Source organism: Lynx canadensis, chromosome D1 (genome assembly GCF_007474595.2).
Source record: "Lynx canadensis isolate LIC74 chromosome D1, mLynCan4.pri.v2, whole genome shotgun sequence".
NCBI classification, from domain to species: domain Eukaryota; kingdom Metazoa; phylum Chordata; class Mammalia; order Carnivora; family Felidae; genus Lynx; species Lynx canadensis.
Window position 1 is genome coordinate 43,229,948 of NC_044312.2, and position 16,402 is coordinate 43,246,349.

A 16,402-nucleotide genomic window follows, 5' to 3' on the forward strand; every position below is an offset into this window, starting at 1 on the left:
ATAAAATGCTATGTATCCAAAATAATGAAATGGCTTACCCTGTTCTTAGTGTAACGGGCTCTGCCTGAAGCAATCCCAAGTCTCTGAAAGTAAGCTTCAAAATCACTTCCAGATCCCAGCTTGTTGATTCTAGATGTAGAATATGTGTATATACACACACAAGGATATTATAAATGCATAAGTTAAAAAATATGAAGTTAAAGAAATAGAAAAATGAATCCTGTCCCAGGAATAGCAAGGAATTGCACAGCACATTTACAAAAATTAGAAGGTACACCACCCCAAGCTACTTTCCTGTCACATGCCGGAAATTGCTGCGTTAAACCTGTAAATCTGCACTGACTACAGTCACAGTTGAACAGTGCCACCGAAGACAGCAGCCTAGTGACTGTGGTCTCTCTCACATCGTCAGTCTTTTAGAATATTTACGTAGAGAGGAAAAAGAGAAAAATAAAATTTGGTCACTACCCTCAGAGAACTATAGTAAGAAAACTGCCATGATAAAGTGTATTTAGGATCACGAAGAATCTATGCCTTATTTAGAAAATGAAATTACAATATATTTTTTTGCATGTAGTTAAGAAACCACTACATACATACATATGTAATATATATGCAATAACATGGGAAAATTTATGATAAAATGGTAAGCAAAGAAGAAAATTATAGGTGTGTTAGAAAATACATACTTCCAATGTGTTTTTGAGATGTAGGTATTTTAAAACCTTTTTTTGACTCTAGTTTTTTTTTTTTTTTTTTTTTTTTTTAATCATGTAAAACTTTTACAATGGAAACAAACTTTCACAAGACTTATTTGGAGTATGTAATGGAGCTATTAACTGTTACCATCATCTGCTGGTTTATAGAAATAGTATTGCAGGAGGAAAAAAATTGAAGAAAACTGTTGTGTGAATGAGAAGTAAAAAATTAATACATTCTATATTCATTACAGGTAAAGACACAATTCGGTAGTGACTTATAATGCCCCTTAAACTTAGAAGCAAATAATCCGTATTTCATCATTATCATTTGGTGTCACATTAATGCATTGAATACATATCTAAAATTTAATGCAAAAATGCAAAATAATACCCGATAATGTGGCAAAATAATTTTGGCTAAACATCTGCAAAAGTAAAATTTATTATAGATTCAAAGACTTGGCTATTCTGTCCCATTAGCAAATTGAAGGCTACACAGGGATTCTTTGGGATTATCTTTCTTCTACTCACATTGTTGACACAGCTGAGAATTACATTTCTGGAGAAACAACGGGCAAAGGGGAATTCACAATTGGTCCTAACGGTAGAAAATATACAAATAATTCACCTAGGAAAATCTTTATTTTCAGATGAAGGGTCCTTTTCCAACCAGCTTTCATAAAGAGACTTACTCTCAAAACCATCATCTGGGCTGGATATCTGGAAAGAAACATTAAATATTGGGAATTAGAGGCAGAAGCAACTAAATTTATGTCGATAATAAAACCATAGGTTATCAACTTCTAACTATATGGACATATATCATGTTCTTTATAGAAAAACAAGCAAATGACAAAAAAATACAACCAAATTCATGTTCATTTTTGTTGCCTGCCTATTGATAATTTTGCCATGTACGTGAGATAAAAATCTCTGGCTTATTTTGGTAAGCTTTTTTAATAGAGTTGCAGATTTATAACAAATGTTATCACTTTAATTTTTAGCAGTTTAAATGTCCTTGAGTAAGTCACTGGGGGAAAACTTGGATACAAGATTTACGTAAGTAAGTTGCTTCTGTCCTAAAAGACCTTTAAAGAGAGGCCTCAGGGTGGCAGACTTGGCTGAAGCATCTAAGCCTGACAAGAGCGATGTAAGTCCTGGTTTTGCAGAGCCCGAGGGGAAAAAGGAGGAACTGCTGTTTTGGAAAGTCCAATTGTATTCAAACCAAGTTGGAATCTGATGGGTTTTACAAGCTCTGCATAACCTCACATTTCTCTCTGGGGATTTTAAGAGCTTCTATGAATACAAGAACCTTTTTTACTGCCCCCATTAAAGGTACGGCCATTAACTTACACTCTGCTCTCTCCAATCTTGGGCAGGGCCACAAGGTAGAGTGTGGACTGTGAAGGCTGAGGTGCCTGTTTTAGATCCTCATGAACACACGTATTGCCTGAATTTTGTGTTTGTAGCTCTGCTTTGTTCAGAAAAAGGCATACCCTCCTCACGCAGTTCTGAAAGCATCATAACCTATGGTGCGTTGCTTCCCCTCTTCAAATGCTAGTTTTCTCAGCTGTGGAAATGGGGATAATGGTCCCCACCTTAACATAAACATCAATTCCTCTGATATTTTCTGTGGCCTTTATACAGAGTGGGTTGTTGCCTCATCATTGCACATGAGCCCGCAGCTTAAAGGCAGTCCTGGCTCTCCACATCCTTCCTTTGCCCACCAGCATGTTACAGCAGCAGGGACGTTCTACTCCTTCCCCACCAACTGACTGGGTTCTACTCGACTCTGCTCCCGCCAACTTGTAATAGCTGAGAACCTGCTCCAATTCCTACATCCTGCTTAGACCGAATTCCCTGAAAAACCCTCTCCTTTTCTGGAATCACAATTTCAGTCTAGCACTACCCAGAACTGAGTCCTTCTAGCCTGTACCCCCTAGAGCATACTTTCTGTCTCTGCTGTCTTGCCACAAATGCTGACCCTTGGGTATTTTCAACACCTTGTCCCAGTTCTTAAATTGGGCAGCTGCCCAGTCTCTAAGCTCTGCCCTAACACTCCCATCCTGCACTCCTGCCACCAGCATGGTTTGCCTCTGCCAACACATTCTAGAGGTTGCTGAAATGGTAATAGTCCGTTCACAGAAGTCTTTTTCTACCAGGTTTTGGTATGGCCGTGGAGAAGCATCTGCCTGTGTACAAAGGGGCATAGACCTCAACTTCTCCCTATTGGCCCTGAAATTATTAACTATCCTTGATATCAAAGGCAGGAGCCATCTCTGGAGGACAGCACAAAGCATAAATGCATGTCCTGAGCAGGATTCTCTCAGAATTTTCCTTACAGCTTGCTTTAGATGTTTTTATGGGACATTCCAATAAAAGTATCAAGAACATAAGCTACCCAATATGTTGAGAGTTGGGATGGGAATGATGAGAGCACTCCCATTTGGGAAAACTGGTTTTTAAAGGCATTTAATGAGAAAAAAGGAAAGGGTAATATTAAGGGAGAGTGGAAAATAGTACCTACAGAGAAGTGACACCTACTTCACGTTGTAACCTAAGTGATAACATACTTTAAAGATTTGTATTTGGTAACTAAATTCTATAATGAACCATTTAAATGAAGTACACAAAAATTAAAGATATATGTCATTTTTAGAGTGCAAAGTACTTTTTATCAATAATATTCACAAAATTCCTGTAAGAATTATTTCCATTTTGCTATTAGACTTGCTACAGCTTAATCTATTCACTACACTGATACTGAGTGGTCTTTCTAATGAACAAATATGATAATGTATAACCTTGTTAAAGATTCTCTGTGGCCCCTGGGTTGCTCAGCCGGTTAAGCATCTGACTTTGGCTCACGTCATGATCTCACAGTTCATGAATTCGAGCCCGACATCAGATAGGTGCTGACAGCTTAGAGCCTGGAGCCTGCTTTGTATTCTGTGTCTCCCTCTCTCTGCCCCACGTGTATGCACGTGCATGTGCACGTGCTCTCTCACTCGCTCTCTCAAAAATAAACATTTAAAAATAAGATAAATAAAAGGAAGAAATGATCTTCCAGGTCTCTTCAAAAAAAAAAAAAAAAAAAAGATTCTCTAATTTTCCCATCACCATATTTCTGACCTTGGCCTATTTGTCATGCTCCATTTCTTACCATTTATCCACCAAAACCTTATACTTATGTCACCCTGAACCACCTACAGTTGAGGAAATATTTTCTTTCATGTCTCCACATCTTTTTTAGGTTACGGTGTTCTCTGCTGAGAATGCCTTCTCTCTTACTTTCACACCCTTCCATTTTACAACCCAAGAACTAATTATTCTGTAAACATCTTCTGATGCTTCCCCAACCACCCCAGGATTTCAGCTTCTCTATTCCATAATTCTTCTCCATTGTTTATAGTATCCAATAGTCTACTGACGTGTAATTCCTCACTTACAAGTGTGTATCCTCTCTAGATTGCGAAGTGTTTGGATTCAGTGACCATGTCCTTTTATTATTGATGCTGCTGGAATTCATTTTATAGGGTTTGAACCCAAGGCTTTCTCCATTCCAGCTCATTCTGTTGTATCGAAATTCCTCTGCCAAATGAAACTGTATACCCTCTACATGGCAACAGTGTATACAATAATAACTACTATCAGAAAGATTAGCAATGCTATTTTTATACATAGGTCATATAAATAGTGTATTAAAGATTTTGTTCTGACTTCTTACTTATACAAATCAGTTACCAGTTTAAAAATCAGTACCACTAATTAAGAAAACAAGTGTTATCCACTTATCTATTCATCAGAAAACATTAAGACATCTATTTATATACCTCTTTTGTCAGTTTATACACCAATTGGTAAAGAAGGGGTGTACAGTCAACTCTCAGAGTATAATTGCCTGAAAAAATAAAATACAATGTATTTTAATACTTCCAGGTGAAATTCCAAGAGAAGTCTAATTCTAACTATTTCTAATTATAAACAATGTATAGTCTTGAAATCAAATAGCATCATTCTTAAGGTGGTATCTTTCGAGGGGGGCTTTGGCAAAGGAAGTGATAAGGCTATGCCATTCACATTTACTCCATCAATTCGACAGTGTATATCAAGACATTAGACCAGAGCATTTCAGTACCTCGGAAGTATGCTCTGACATTCATCTAGAAGTAATACAAAGAAAGCCTAGAGACACAAGTGTCACATGTCAGCTTCCAAGCAAAGTCTGTAGTATGAACTCACTTCAAATTGCTCCCATAAAGTGTTTCTATGTGGAATATTCCGTAAAACATTCTTCTGAAATATTGTAGCCAAATTCTTTTAATACCTCCACAGGAAGAATATGGTTAATACTAGAGTTTTAAGTAGTAATTCAAGATAGGCAAATGGCAAACATACTAAAGAAATTACAATCAGTAGCTTAGTTATGACTCATACTGATTCATTTGAACCATAATCATTTTCTCTATGGCCAAGTGGAAAATGGAGGTACTATTGAGGAATTTCACAGGACGAGAATAATCTTAGTTTACAAGTTAGTTACAATTTGCAGACTGAAAAGATGATGCATTGTTTAATAATCTGAAGTAAGATTTACCTTCTATAGATGAATCAGAATTGATATAAGCAATGCTTCTCTCCTGGAGTGTTTTTGCATTCTCCTACAGTTGAAGCAAAGTTGTTATTTAATTCACAATATTTACAATTGTGGAAATAAATAAGCAAATTAATTTAATATAAAGGTGGTCTACAGATGCCTTTATGAATCCAATATCTATGCCTTTGCCATAATTTGAGAAAATGCAGAATACTGGTTGGTTTATAACATTAACACAAGTAAAAAGAAAAATATGTGTAGCTACTATTTATAGCAATAGCAAGGATTCTCAGAAAAAAAGTATTTTCACAGTGTGGTTCCTTGACTCCTTGCATTAGAATATGAAGGGGTGAGGCTCCCAGATTTTGGGCCCCACTGCAGATGTACTGATTAAAAATTTCTGAAAGGCCTGGGAATCTTTATTTTCTAAAAGGTATCCCTGGAAATCCTTACATACACTGAAGTTTGAGAGAGCTACTGAGACTGGAAACCCAAGTATAATTTTAAAAGTCAGAAATAGAGTCAATTTATCTATTTTTTTAAAGTATTTTATTTTAGAGTGCACGTGCACACAAGCAGGGGAGGCACAGAGACAGGGAAAGAGAATCCCAAGCAGGCTCAGCACTATCAGCACACAGTCTGACACAGGCCTTGATCCTGTGACTCTGGGATCCTGACCTGAGCCAAAAATCAAGAGTTGGATGCAACCAACTGAGCCACCCAGGTGCCCTTCCATTTATCTATTTTTAAAAGAGGAGATGCAAAGAAAAATAATTTTCAAAAGGAGGATAGAAAAAAAACTAGATGGAGAGAAGGAAAGCCATTAGGATAGTCTCTTCCTCTCACTATAACACACACACACACACACACACACACACACACACACACACACTATCACACAGATGGGATATGCTGAGAGAGACTTTTACTTCTCTCTAGCTTGCTACCTCATAAGAACACACTATAATAGGACACAGTCCAAGATAGACGCATATAAATACCTTGAACTCAGTTCCCAGACACACCAAATCTACACCTACAAACAGAGCAACTCTTCCTAAAGAAGAACTGAGGGCTGACTGAACAGCTTCTGCATGACAAAGAATAGAGGGACCACATAAAGAAGGGTAGGAAAGACAGACACACAGTAACATTGAGAACAACCACCCGAAGTGGCAACCTAGAGTAGAGAGGGATATCACTGAGGGGCCGATGGACAGAGTCACCTACCCTGGGACACAGAAAAACAAAACAAACAGTAATTTAAAGGGAAACTAGAGAGCACCTGGGTGGCTCAGTTGGTTGAGCGACTGACTTTGGCTCAGGTCGTGATCTCACAGATCGTGAGTTCGAGCCCCACGTCGGGCTCTGTGCTGACAGCTCAGAGCCTGGAGCCTGTTTCAAATTCTGTGTCTTCCCCTCTCTCTACCCCTCCCCTGCTCACCCTCTGTGTCTCTCTGTCTCTCAATAATAAGTGAATGTTTAAAAAAAATTTTAATAAAATAAAATAAAGGGAAACTAGATTATTAAGTGAAGGAAATCCATTTACCAACCATAGAATGTCTGCCAAATGGGGGTAACTGCTAGAACTCTCTCCAGGGTCAGATTACTCAGTCCTCTAACCCACACCAGCTTCAGCTGTCCCATCAAGGTGACCCAGGCACAAAGCACCATGTCATATCTGGCCTGCTCCCATACCATCTCCAGCCATCCCACCAAGGCAGCCCCAATGTAGAGCACCCCAAAAACCCTTGGCCTGAATCTGCTTCATTTCAGCTGACCCTCCAAGGTGACCATAGTGCAAAGCACTCTAGGAACCATGGGTTACACTCGCTCCAGCTGACCTGACAGGGTGCCTCTGTGTAGAGGGCCCCAGCCAATGCCCATCCAGCACCAACCAGCCAGCCAAAGCCAACAAGTACACAGTCTACACGGGAGACATTCTTCTATAAGGCTCCTCCTTCAAGACTGGAAGAGGTACCCATTCCACATAATTCATAGAAACAAAGTCAGACAAAGGAGACAGAGGAAGATGTTCTAAACAAAAGAACAAGACCTCAAAAAAAGAACTAAATGATGCCGGGAGCCAATCCATCCAGCCTTCCTGATGGCACAGCCTGGGTGGTTGGCAGAGGGCAACGCACAGTGACCCTTCGAAAGGGTCACTACCCTGGGAGGGACCAGAATCCCTCCTGTTATTCATCATGGCCATCCCCATGGTCTAATTAGCATTGATGATTCAAAATAAACCCATGGGGGCAAACTCAGGGATATATAAACTCCCTCTGGGAAAAACCATGAGAATCCAAAGATGGATAATGAAACCTTATACCCAGCCAGTGCCACCCCTGTCTGCCTGTCCCCCACCTAAAGGAAGGATAGACCCATATATTTCCCAGCCAAGGAGGGGGACAAATGGGTTTGAAATCCCCACCCGGCCAACAAAGGAATGTATCCATGGATACAAGTTACTCCAAACCCTAGACCCACTTGGCCCCCAGGAGGCATTCCAGATGATAACTGGACCTGGTGGGTTAAGGTACAGAATGGTTCATTAGCTCCTAGGTATACACTGTCTCTCTGGGAACGCATAAGGCGTGGGTTCCCAGGGCCCTCTTGGCTCCCTCCCGGCACCCCAGACCAAAGAGAATACTTTTGTTCCTTGTATTGCAAATGGTTCAAAGGAACAATTAAGAAGTCATATCCCTGTAAACCTTCCACTTGAGGTGTTGAGAGATAGATGACCTTTCATGAAAATAGCAAAGCAAATGCTTTATAGACAAATGTAGATTCATAATGAAAATAGTATGAAGAAATTAATAAGCAGAAGGGCAGGAGGGAATGTTACAAGAAAATAACTATGTTGTTCCTTACTGGGTGATTACACAAAGAAACATATTTAGAATTAGGTAACGCTGAGAAACATAGATAATGCACTCTACAAGGAAATTGCTAACACAGAAAATGCCACGTTTGCCACAATAAAGCGACCAGTCTAACACACTGCTATTGTCTGTGTCCATTTGTTATTTTCGCCGACGCCATTCATCCTTTGGGAACCCCTGGACCTGCTAGGGCTGGACCTCAGCAAAATGAAACAAAAATAAGCCATCTACCTGAGAAAGAGTTCAAAGTAATGGTCATAAAGATGCTCAACAGACTTGAAAGAAGGATAGGTGAGTTCAGTGAGAACATCAACAATGAGACAGAAAATATAAAAAAGAACCATCAGAACTGAAAAATACAATAACTAAAATGACAGCAGAATAGAGGCAGCAGAACAGATCAGTGAGCTGGAAAACAGGATTGTGGAAAGCAACCAAACTGAACAGCAAAAAGAAAAAAAAAATTTTAAATTAGGACAGGTTAAGGTATCACTGCATTAAGCATAACAACTTCTGCATTACAGGGTTCCCAGAAGGAGAAGAAAGAGAGAAGGAAGCAGAAAACTTATTTGAAGAAGTAACAGCTGAAAACTTCCCTAACTGGGGGAAGGAAAGAGACATCCAGGAATACCAGGGATCCCCAAATAAAATAAACCCAAGGAAGTCCACACCAAGAAACATAATAATTAAAATGTCAAAACATAAAGAGAATCTTAAAAGCACCAAGGGAAAAACAAATACTTACATACAAAGGAAACTCAATAAGGCTATAAGCTGATTTATCGGAGACTTTGCAGGCCAGATGTGAGGGGCATGATACATTCAAAGTGCTAAAAGTGGTAGGAAAAAACATAACCAAGAATACTCCATCCACCAAGTTTACCATTCAGAATTGATGAAGAGATAAAGAGTTTCCCAGATGAACAACAGCTAATGGAATTCATCATCACTAAACCTGCCTTCCAATAAACATTAAAGACACTTCTTTAGAAAAGAAAAGGTCATACTAGAAAAAAAAATTATGAAAGGAAAAATTTCTACTGGTAAAAGCAAACATATAGTAAAGGTAGTAAATGAGTCACTTATAAAGCTAGTATGAAGGTTAAAAAGACAATAATAATAAAGTCAACTATATTTAGAATATTAGGTAGGCAGTATGAAAAATATGTAAAATATGACATCATATAAATAAAATGGGGGGAGGGGTCAAAAATGTAGTGTTTTTGAATGTATTCATACCCAAGCAGCCATCAACTTATATAGAGTACTAATACATAAGAGGTTATATATCAACTTTACCATAACCACAAACTCAAACCTATAATACACAAAAATAAAAAGGAACCCAAGCATAATACTAAAGGAACACCATCAAATCACAAAGAAAGAGAGCAAGAGAACAACAAAGGAACAGAAAAAAACTAAAAAAAACCCAGAAAACAATTAACAAAATGGCAATGAGTATATATCTATTAATTAGTACCTTAATGTAAATGGACTAAATGCTCCAATCAAGAGAGAATGACGGAATAGATTAATAAGCAAAATCCATCTATATGCTGTCTAAAAGAGACTCACCTCAGATCAAAAGACACACAGAGACAAAAAGTGAAAGGATGGAAAAAGATATCCATGCAAGAGGAAGCAAAAAAAAAAAAAAAAAAGTTGGAGTAGCAATACTTTTTTTTTTTTTTAATTTTTTTTTCAACGTTTTTTATTTATTTTTGGGACAGAGAGAGACAGAGCATGAACGGGGGAGGGGCAGAGAGAGAGGGAGACACAGAATCGGAAACAGGCTCCAGGCTCCGAGCCATCAGCCCAGAGCCTGACGCGGGGCTCGAACTCACAGACCGCGAGATCGTGACCTGGCTGAAGTCGGACGCTTAACCGACTGCGCCACCCAGGCGCCCCTGGAGTAGCAATACTTTTATCAAACAGACTTTAAAACAAAGACTATAACAAGAGACAAAGAAGGCATCACATAATAAGGAGATCAATCCAACAAGAAGATATAACAATGGCAAATATCTATGCACCTAACATATAAAGCAATATATAAAGCAAATGTTAACAGACATAAGAAGGTAGAAATCCACAGTAATAGTATAACAGTTGGGGATTTTAACACCCCACTTACATCAATAGATATATCATCCAGACAGAAAATCTATTATGAAACAGTGGTTTCAAAATGAATCATTAGACTAGATGGATTTAACAGATAAATACAGAACATTCCACCCAAAAATAGAAGAATGCACCTTTCTTTACAATGGCACATGCGGGGCGCCTGGGTGGCGCAGTCGGTTAAGCGTCCGACTTCAGCCAGGTCACGATCTCGCGGTCCGTGAGTTCGAGCCCCGCGTCGGGCTCTGGGCTGATGGCTCAGAGTCTGGAGGCTGTTTCCGACTCTGTGTCTCCCTCTCTCTCTGCCCCTCCCCCGTTCATGCTCTGTCTCTCTCTGTCCCAAAAATAAATAAACGTTGAAAAAAAAAAATTAAAAAAAAAAAACAAAAAAAAAAACAAAAAACAATGGCACATGCAACATTTTCCAGATCATATGCTATATCACAAAACAAATCTCAATAAATTTAAGATTAAAATCCTATTAAGCATCTTTTCCAATGACAATGGTAAAAATTAGAAATCAGTAACAAGAAGGGAACTGGTAAAAACACAAATATGTTGAGGTTAAAACAATATGCTATCAACAACGAATAAATCAATGAATGAATCAAAGAGGAAATAAAAAAATACCTGGAGACAAATGGAAACAATGATTCAATTTTTCAGCACACAGCAAAAGCAGTTCTAAGAAGAAGGTTTTATAGCAATACATTATGGCCTACCTCAAGAAACAAGAAAAATCTCAATCTAACCTCACTAGAAAAAGAACAGGGGTGCCTGGGTGGCTCAGTTGGTTAAGGAGCCAACTTCAGCTCAGGCTTCATGGTCTCGTGGCTTGTGAGTTTGAGCCCCGGGTCAAGCTCTGTGCTGACAGCTGAGAGCCTGGAGCCTGCTTCGGATTCTGTGTCTCCCTCTCTGTCCCTCCCCAGCTCACAACACTCTTTCTCTCAAAAATAAATTAACATTAAAAAAAAAAAATTTTTAAAGAAAGAAAAAGAACAAACAAAACCCAAAAAGAACAAACAAAACCCAAAATTAGTAGAAAAAAAGAAGTAATAAAGATCAGAGCAGAAATAAAGGAAATAAAAACTTAAAAGAGAGAAAGTATCAGTGAAACTAAGAGCTGGTTCTTTGAAAATATAAACCAAATTGATTGACCATTAGCCAGACCCATGAAGAAAAAGAGGACTCAAAATCATGAACAAAACAGAAGTTAAAGCTAACACCATGGAAATACAAAATATTATAAAAGACTATAAAAATTAAATATCCAAAAACTGGACAAGCTAGAAGAAGCAGATAAAATTCTAGAAACATACAATCTTCTCAAACTGAATCAGAAGAAATCAAAAATCTGAGATCAATTACTCGTAACAAAATTGAATCTGTAACGAAAACACTCCCAAAAAACACAAGGCCAGCCCAGTGGCTTCACATATATATTTTACCAAACACTTACGAAGAGCTAATATGTATCTTTCTCAAACTATTCCAAAAAAGAGAAGAGGAAGTAAAACGTCCCATTCTGTCACGCCAGCATTACCCTGATACCAAAACCATCTAAAAGACACTACAAAAAAATAAATACATAGAAATAAAGAAAATTGCAGGCCAATATCCCTGATGAACATAGATTCAGAAATTCTCAACAAATTATTAGCAAACCAAAAATGCAAGGATCATTTATGATGATCAAGTGGGATTTATTCCAGGGATATAAGGGTTGTTCAATATTTGCAAATCAATGTGACACACATTAACAAAATGAAGAATAAAAAAATCACATCATCTTAATAGATGCAGAAAAACCATTTGACAAAATTCAAAATTCATGATAAAAATTCTCAGCAACTGGGTTTAGAAGGAACATACTTCAACATAATAAAGGCCACAAACGACACACCCACAGCTAACCTCACACTCAATGGTGAAAAGTTGAAAGCTTTTCCTCTACAGATCAGGAACAAGACAAGGATGCTTACTCTTGCCAGTTTCTCCAACATAATATTGGAAGTCCTAGCTGTAGCAGTCAGATAAGGAAAAAAAAAAAAAAAAAAAGGCATCCAAATTGGTTAGGAAAAGGAAAACTGTCACTGCTTGTAGATGACGATACTATATACAGAAAACCCTAAAGACTCCACCAAAAAACTAATGGAACTAATAAATGATTAAGTTGCCAGATGTAAAATTAATACACAGAAATCTGTTGTTTCTATATGCCAATAACAAAGTAGCAGAACGAGATTTTAAAGAAACAATCCCATTTACAACTACACCAAAAAGAAAATACCTAGGAATAAATTTATCCAAGGAGGTGAAAGATCTGTACTCTAAAAAGTAGAAAGTATTGTTGAAGGAAACCAAAGATAACACAAACAAATGGAAAGATATACTATGCTGGTGGAATGGATTAATTAATATTTTTAAATGTCCATAGTACCCAAAGCAATCTACAGATGCAATGCAATCCTTATCAAAATACCAGTAACTTAGCATTTTTCACAGAACTAGAACAAATAATCCTAATATTTGTATGGAAGCACAACAGACTATAGATGAACAAGATAATCTTAAGAAAAGAGAACAAAACTAGAGATATCATAATCCCACATTTCAAACTACACTAAGAAGCAATAGTAATCAAAACAGTATGGTACTGGCACAAAAATGGCACACATTGGGGTGCCTGGGTGGCTTAGATGGTAGAGCATTTGGCTTGATTTCAGCTCAGGTCATGATCTCATGGTTCGTGAGTTCAAGCCCCACTTTGGGCTCTGTGCTGACAGTGCAGAGCCTGCTTGGGATTCTCTCTGTCCCTCTCTGCCTCTCTCCCATTCTCTCTCTCTCTCTCCCTCAAAATAAATTAACTCCCAAAATAAATAAACTTAAAAAAAAAAAACTCTTAAAAAAACAGAACACATAGATCAATGGACCAGAATACAGAGCCAAAAATAAACCCACTTAATGGCAATTACTCTATGACAAAGGAGGCAAAATATGCAATAGGGAAAAGACAGTCTCTTCAATAAATGGTGTTGGGGAAACTGAGTAGCTACATGCAAAGGAATGAAACTAGACCATTTTCTTATACCATACACAAAAACAAACTCAAAGTTTATTAAAGACCTAAATGTAAGACCTGAAACTATAACACTCCTAAAAGAAAACATAAGCAGTAATCTCCTGGATATCAGCCTCAGTAATATCTTTCTGGATCTGTCTCCTTGGGCAAGAGATACAAAAGCAAAAACAAACAATTGAGACTACATCAAAATAGAAAGCTTTTGCACAGCAAAACAACAACAAAAAACCAAACAAATAAAAACATCAATAAAACAATAAGGCAACCTACTGAATGGGGGAAGATATTTACAAATTATGTACTAAGAAGGGATTAATATCCAAAATGTATAAAGAACCGATACAACACAACAACAACAACAAAAACCCTAATAAGCCAATAAAAAATGGGTGGAGGACCTCAATGGACATTTTTTCAAAGATGACATACAGATGGCTAACAGACACATGAAAATATGCTCAACATCATTTATCAGGGAAATGCAAATGAAACCCACAATGAGATATCATCTCCTATCTGTCAGAATAGCTAGTATCAAAAAGATAAGAAATAACAAGTATCGGTGAGGACGTGGACAAAAGGGAACCCTTGTGCACTGGTAGTAGGAAAAGAAATTGGAGCAGTCACTACAGGACAGCGTGGAAGTTCCTCAGAGAATTAAAAATAGAACTACCATATGATCCAGAAATTCCACTGGTGGGTACTTATCCAAAGAAAATAAAAACACAAATTAAAAAAGATATATGTACCCCTGTATTTATTACATCATTACTTATAATAGCCAAGATATGGAAGCAATCTAAGTGTCCATCAAGGGATGAATGAAGAAGATGTGATGTGTCTCTCTCTCTACACACACACACACACACACACACACACTCACACGAGAATACTACTCAGTCATAAAAAAGAATGAAATTTTGCCATTTGTGACATTGTAGATGGACCTATAGATGGACCTAAGAGGTATTATGCTAACTGAATTAAGTCAGAGAAAGACAAATACCACATGATTTTACTTATGTGTGGAATCTAAGAAACAAAACAAACAAAAAACAAAGGCTAATAAATACAGAGAAAAAACTAGTGGTTGCAAGAAGGGAGAGGAGTGGGAAAATGGGCAAAATAGGTGAAGGGGATTAAGAGGTACAAACTTCCAGTTATAAATAATAAACAAGTCATGAATGTAAAGTACAGCATAGTCAATAATATTATAATAACTTTGTACGGTGATAGATGGTAGTAACTACACTTATTGTGGCAAGCACTGAATAATGTATAAAATTATCAATCCACAGTTTGTGTGCCCGAAACTAATACTGTATGTCAACTATACTTAAATTTAAAAGAAGAATAGGGGCACTTGGGTGGCTCAGCCAGTTGAGCATCTGACTCTTGGTTTTGCCTTAGGTCATGATCTCACGGTTCGTGATTTCAAACCCCGCACTGGTCTCCATGCTGGCAGTGCAGAGCCTAGTTTGGGTTATGTTCTCATTCTTTCCCCTCTCTCTCTCCTTCTCTCTCTACTCTTCCCCTGCTCTTGAGTATGCATGCTCTCTCTCTCTCTCTCTCTCAAAATAAATAAACTTAAATTAAATAAATAGAATATATTATAATAAAAAATGTAAAGCTGTGAGTGGTTATGGCACAAGTGAGGACTATTTCCTCTCTCCCCTTGCCCACAATGGCCAAATAGTAGCTGTCTCTTCTATAGATAGAGTCAGTTTCCATTATAACATTTTGAGTAGAAATAAAGATTCCTTAACTATTTTTAAGAAAGGTATGCTGCTGAATATTATCATGAATTAACAGTGTTGAAATTGTCTTTTAACCCCGATTTATTTAGATTAATGTGAAGTACATGTTTTATTTTATATCTGAGATTTTTTTGATCTTTAAGTTGGTAAAATTAGAGAAACAGAGTCACGTATTTATATACACATGTATTCACAAGAATTTGCATTTTTTAAAGTAGAGGAAATTTGATTCATCCAAATGAACAGTCTACTTCCAAAATGCATACTGATAATTACCAAAATGATAACAAAACTTTGCCATGTCAATTGAATATACGGATAAGAAAGCAGAGAAATAACTATATGATTTCACCCCCACGTTTATTTCATTCACGTTATTTCAAAATATTTCTATATTTTCAAAACAATATTCAAAACAATTCTATAAAATATCAACCCAAAGATAAATAGATGGTGCAGGTAAAGCAAGTATACAGTGTTCATGTCTTGACAAAAATGTGTGGCCTTACCTTGTATGTTAAAGAACTTACTCAATATGGAGGCTAAGGGAAGATGAAAGAAGGGTGTCTAGGAGAGACACTTAAAGATAAAGCATCTGGGACCAGTGTGAAATGAAATAAATCATACCTAAAGAAGAAATAAATATCTGGAATCAGAAAGGCAATTTACTAGAATAATTCCATTTACAAAATTTCTTAAATTTTTGAGTCTTTCTCCAAACTAAAACCATTTTTAGCTAATGGAATCTATCTGTGATCACCCTGAAATACATGTATTTGTTTCCCTGTTGATCAAGAACAAGAACCTCCGGCCATATTTACCTCAGCCCATTCTGTGGAGCCCAGCAGCCCAAATTCTTCTGCATCCCAGCTGGCAAAAATGATTGTTCTTCTAGGTCTCCAGCCTGCAACCATTGTTAACATACATTAATTAGGCGCATGTGCCTAAAAATAGAGGAAAATTAAGTGAGTCATGTTTTGTCATCAACTACCAAAGAAACATCATTTACCTCTACCCATCAGTTTTCCAAAACTCTGGACAATTTCTTGCAAAACAGCAGCTCCACTGGTTGGGTCAATAGCTCCAAACACCCAGGAGTCCCGATGACCTCCTAGAATAACATACCTGTCTGGAAAATAATGTGTTCAAAAGAACTACAATTTTGAATACCTTACAAATACTTGTGACTTGTGTCTTTAAATTAAACTCCCTTTTGGTTGTGTTTCTTCTATAGAAAAAAAAAAAATCAACAC

The 16,402-nt window shown here is 37.3% G+C and overlaps 1 protein-coding gene across 1 annotated transcript in view; it reads right to left on the bottom strand.

Annotated features, from left to right (window-relative positions):
* The window catches only part of NAALAD2 (N-acetylated alpha-linked acidic dipeptidase 2), a 61,073-nt gene that overhangs the window by 16,813 nt on the left and 27,858 nt on the right, over nucleotides 1-16,402 (bottom strand). The window contains exons 10-15 of the mRNA XM_030330944.1: nucleotides 16,159-16,278; nucleotides 15,971-16,053; nucleotides 5,299-5,362; nucleotides 4,535-4,602; nucleotides 1,330-1,421; nucleotides 39-129 (exon numbers count right to left, since the gene is read on the bottom strand). Coding sequence (XP_030186804.1) covers nucleotides 39-129; nucleotides 1,330-1,421; nucleotides 4,535-4,602; nucleotides 5,299-5,362; nucleotides 15,971-16,053; nucleotides 16,159-16,278 — 518 coding nt within the window. The remainder of the gene's footprint in view (nucleotides 1-38; nucleotides 130-1,329; nucleotides 1,422-4,534; nucleotides 4,603-5,298; nucleotides 5,363-15,970; nucleotides 16,054-16,158; nucleotides 16,279-16,402) is intronic.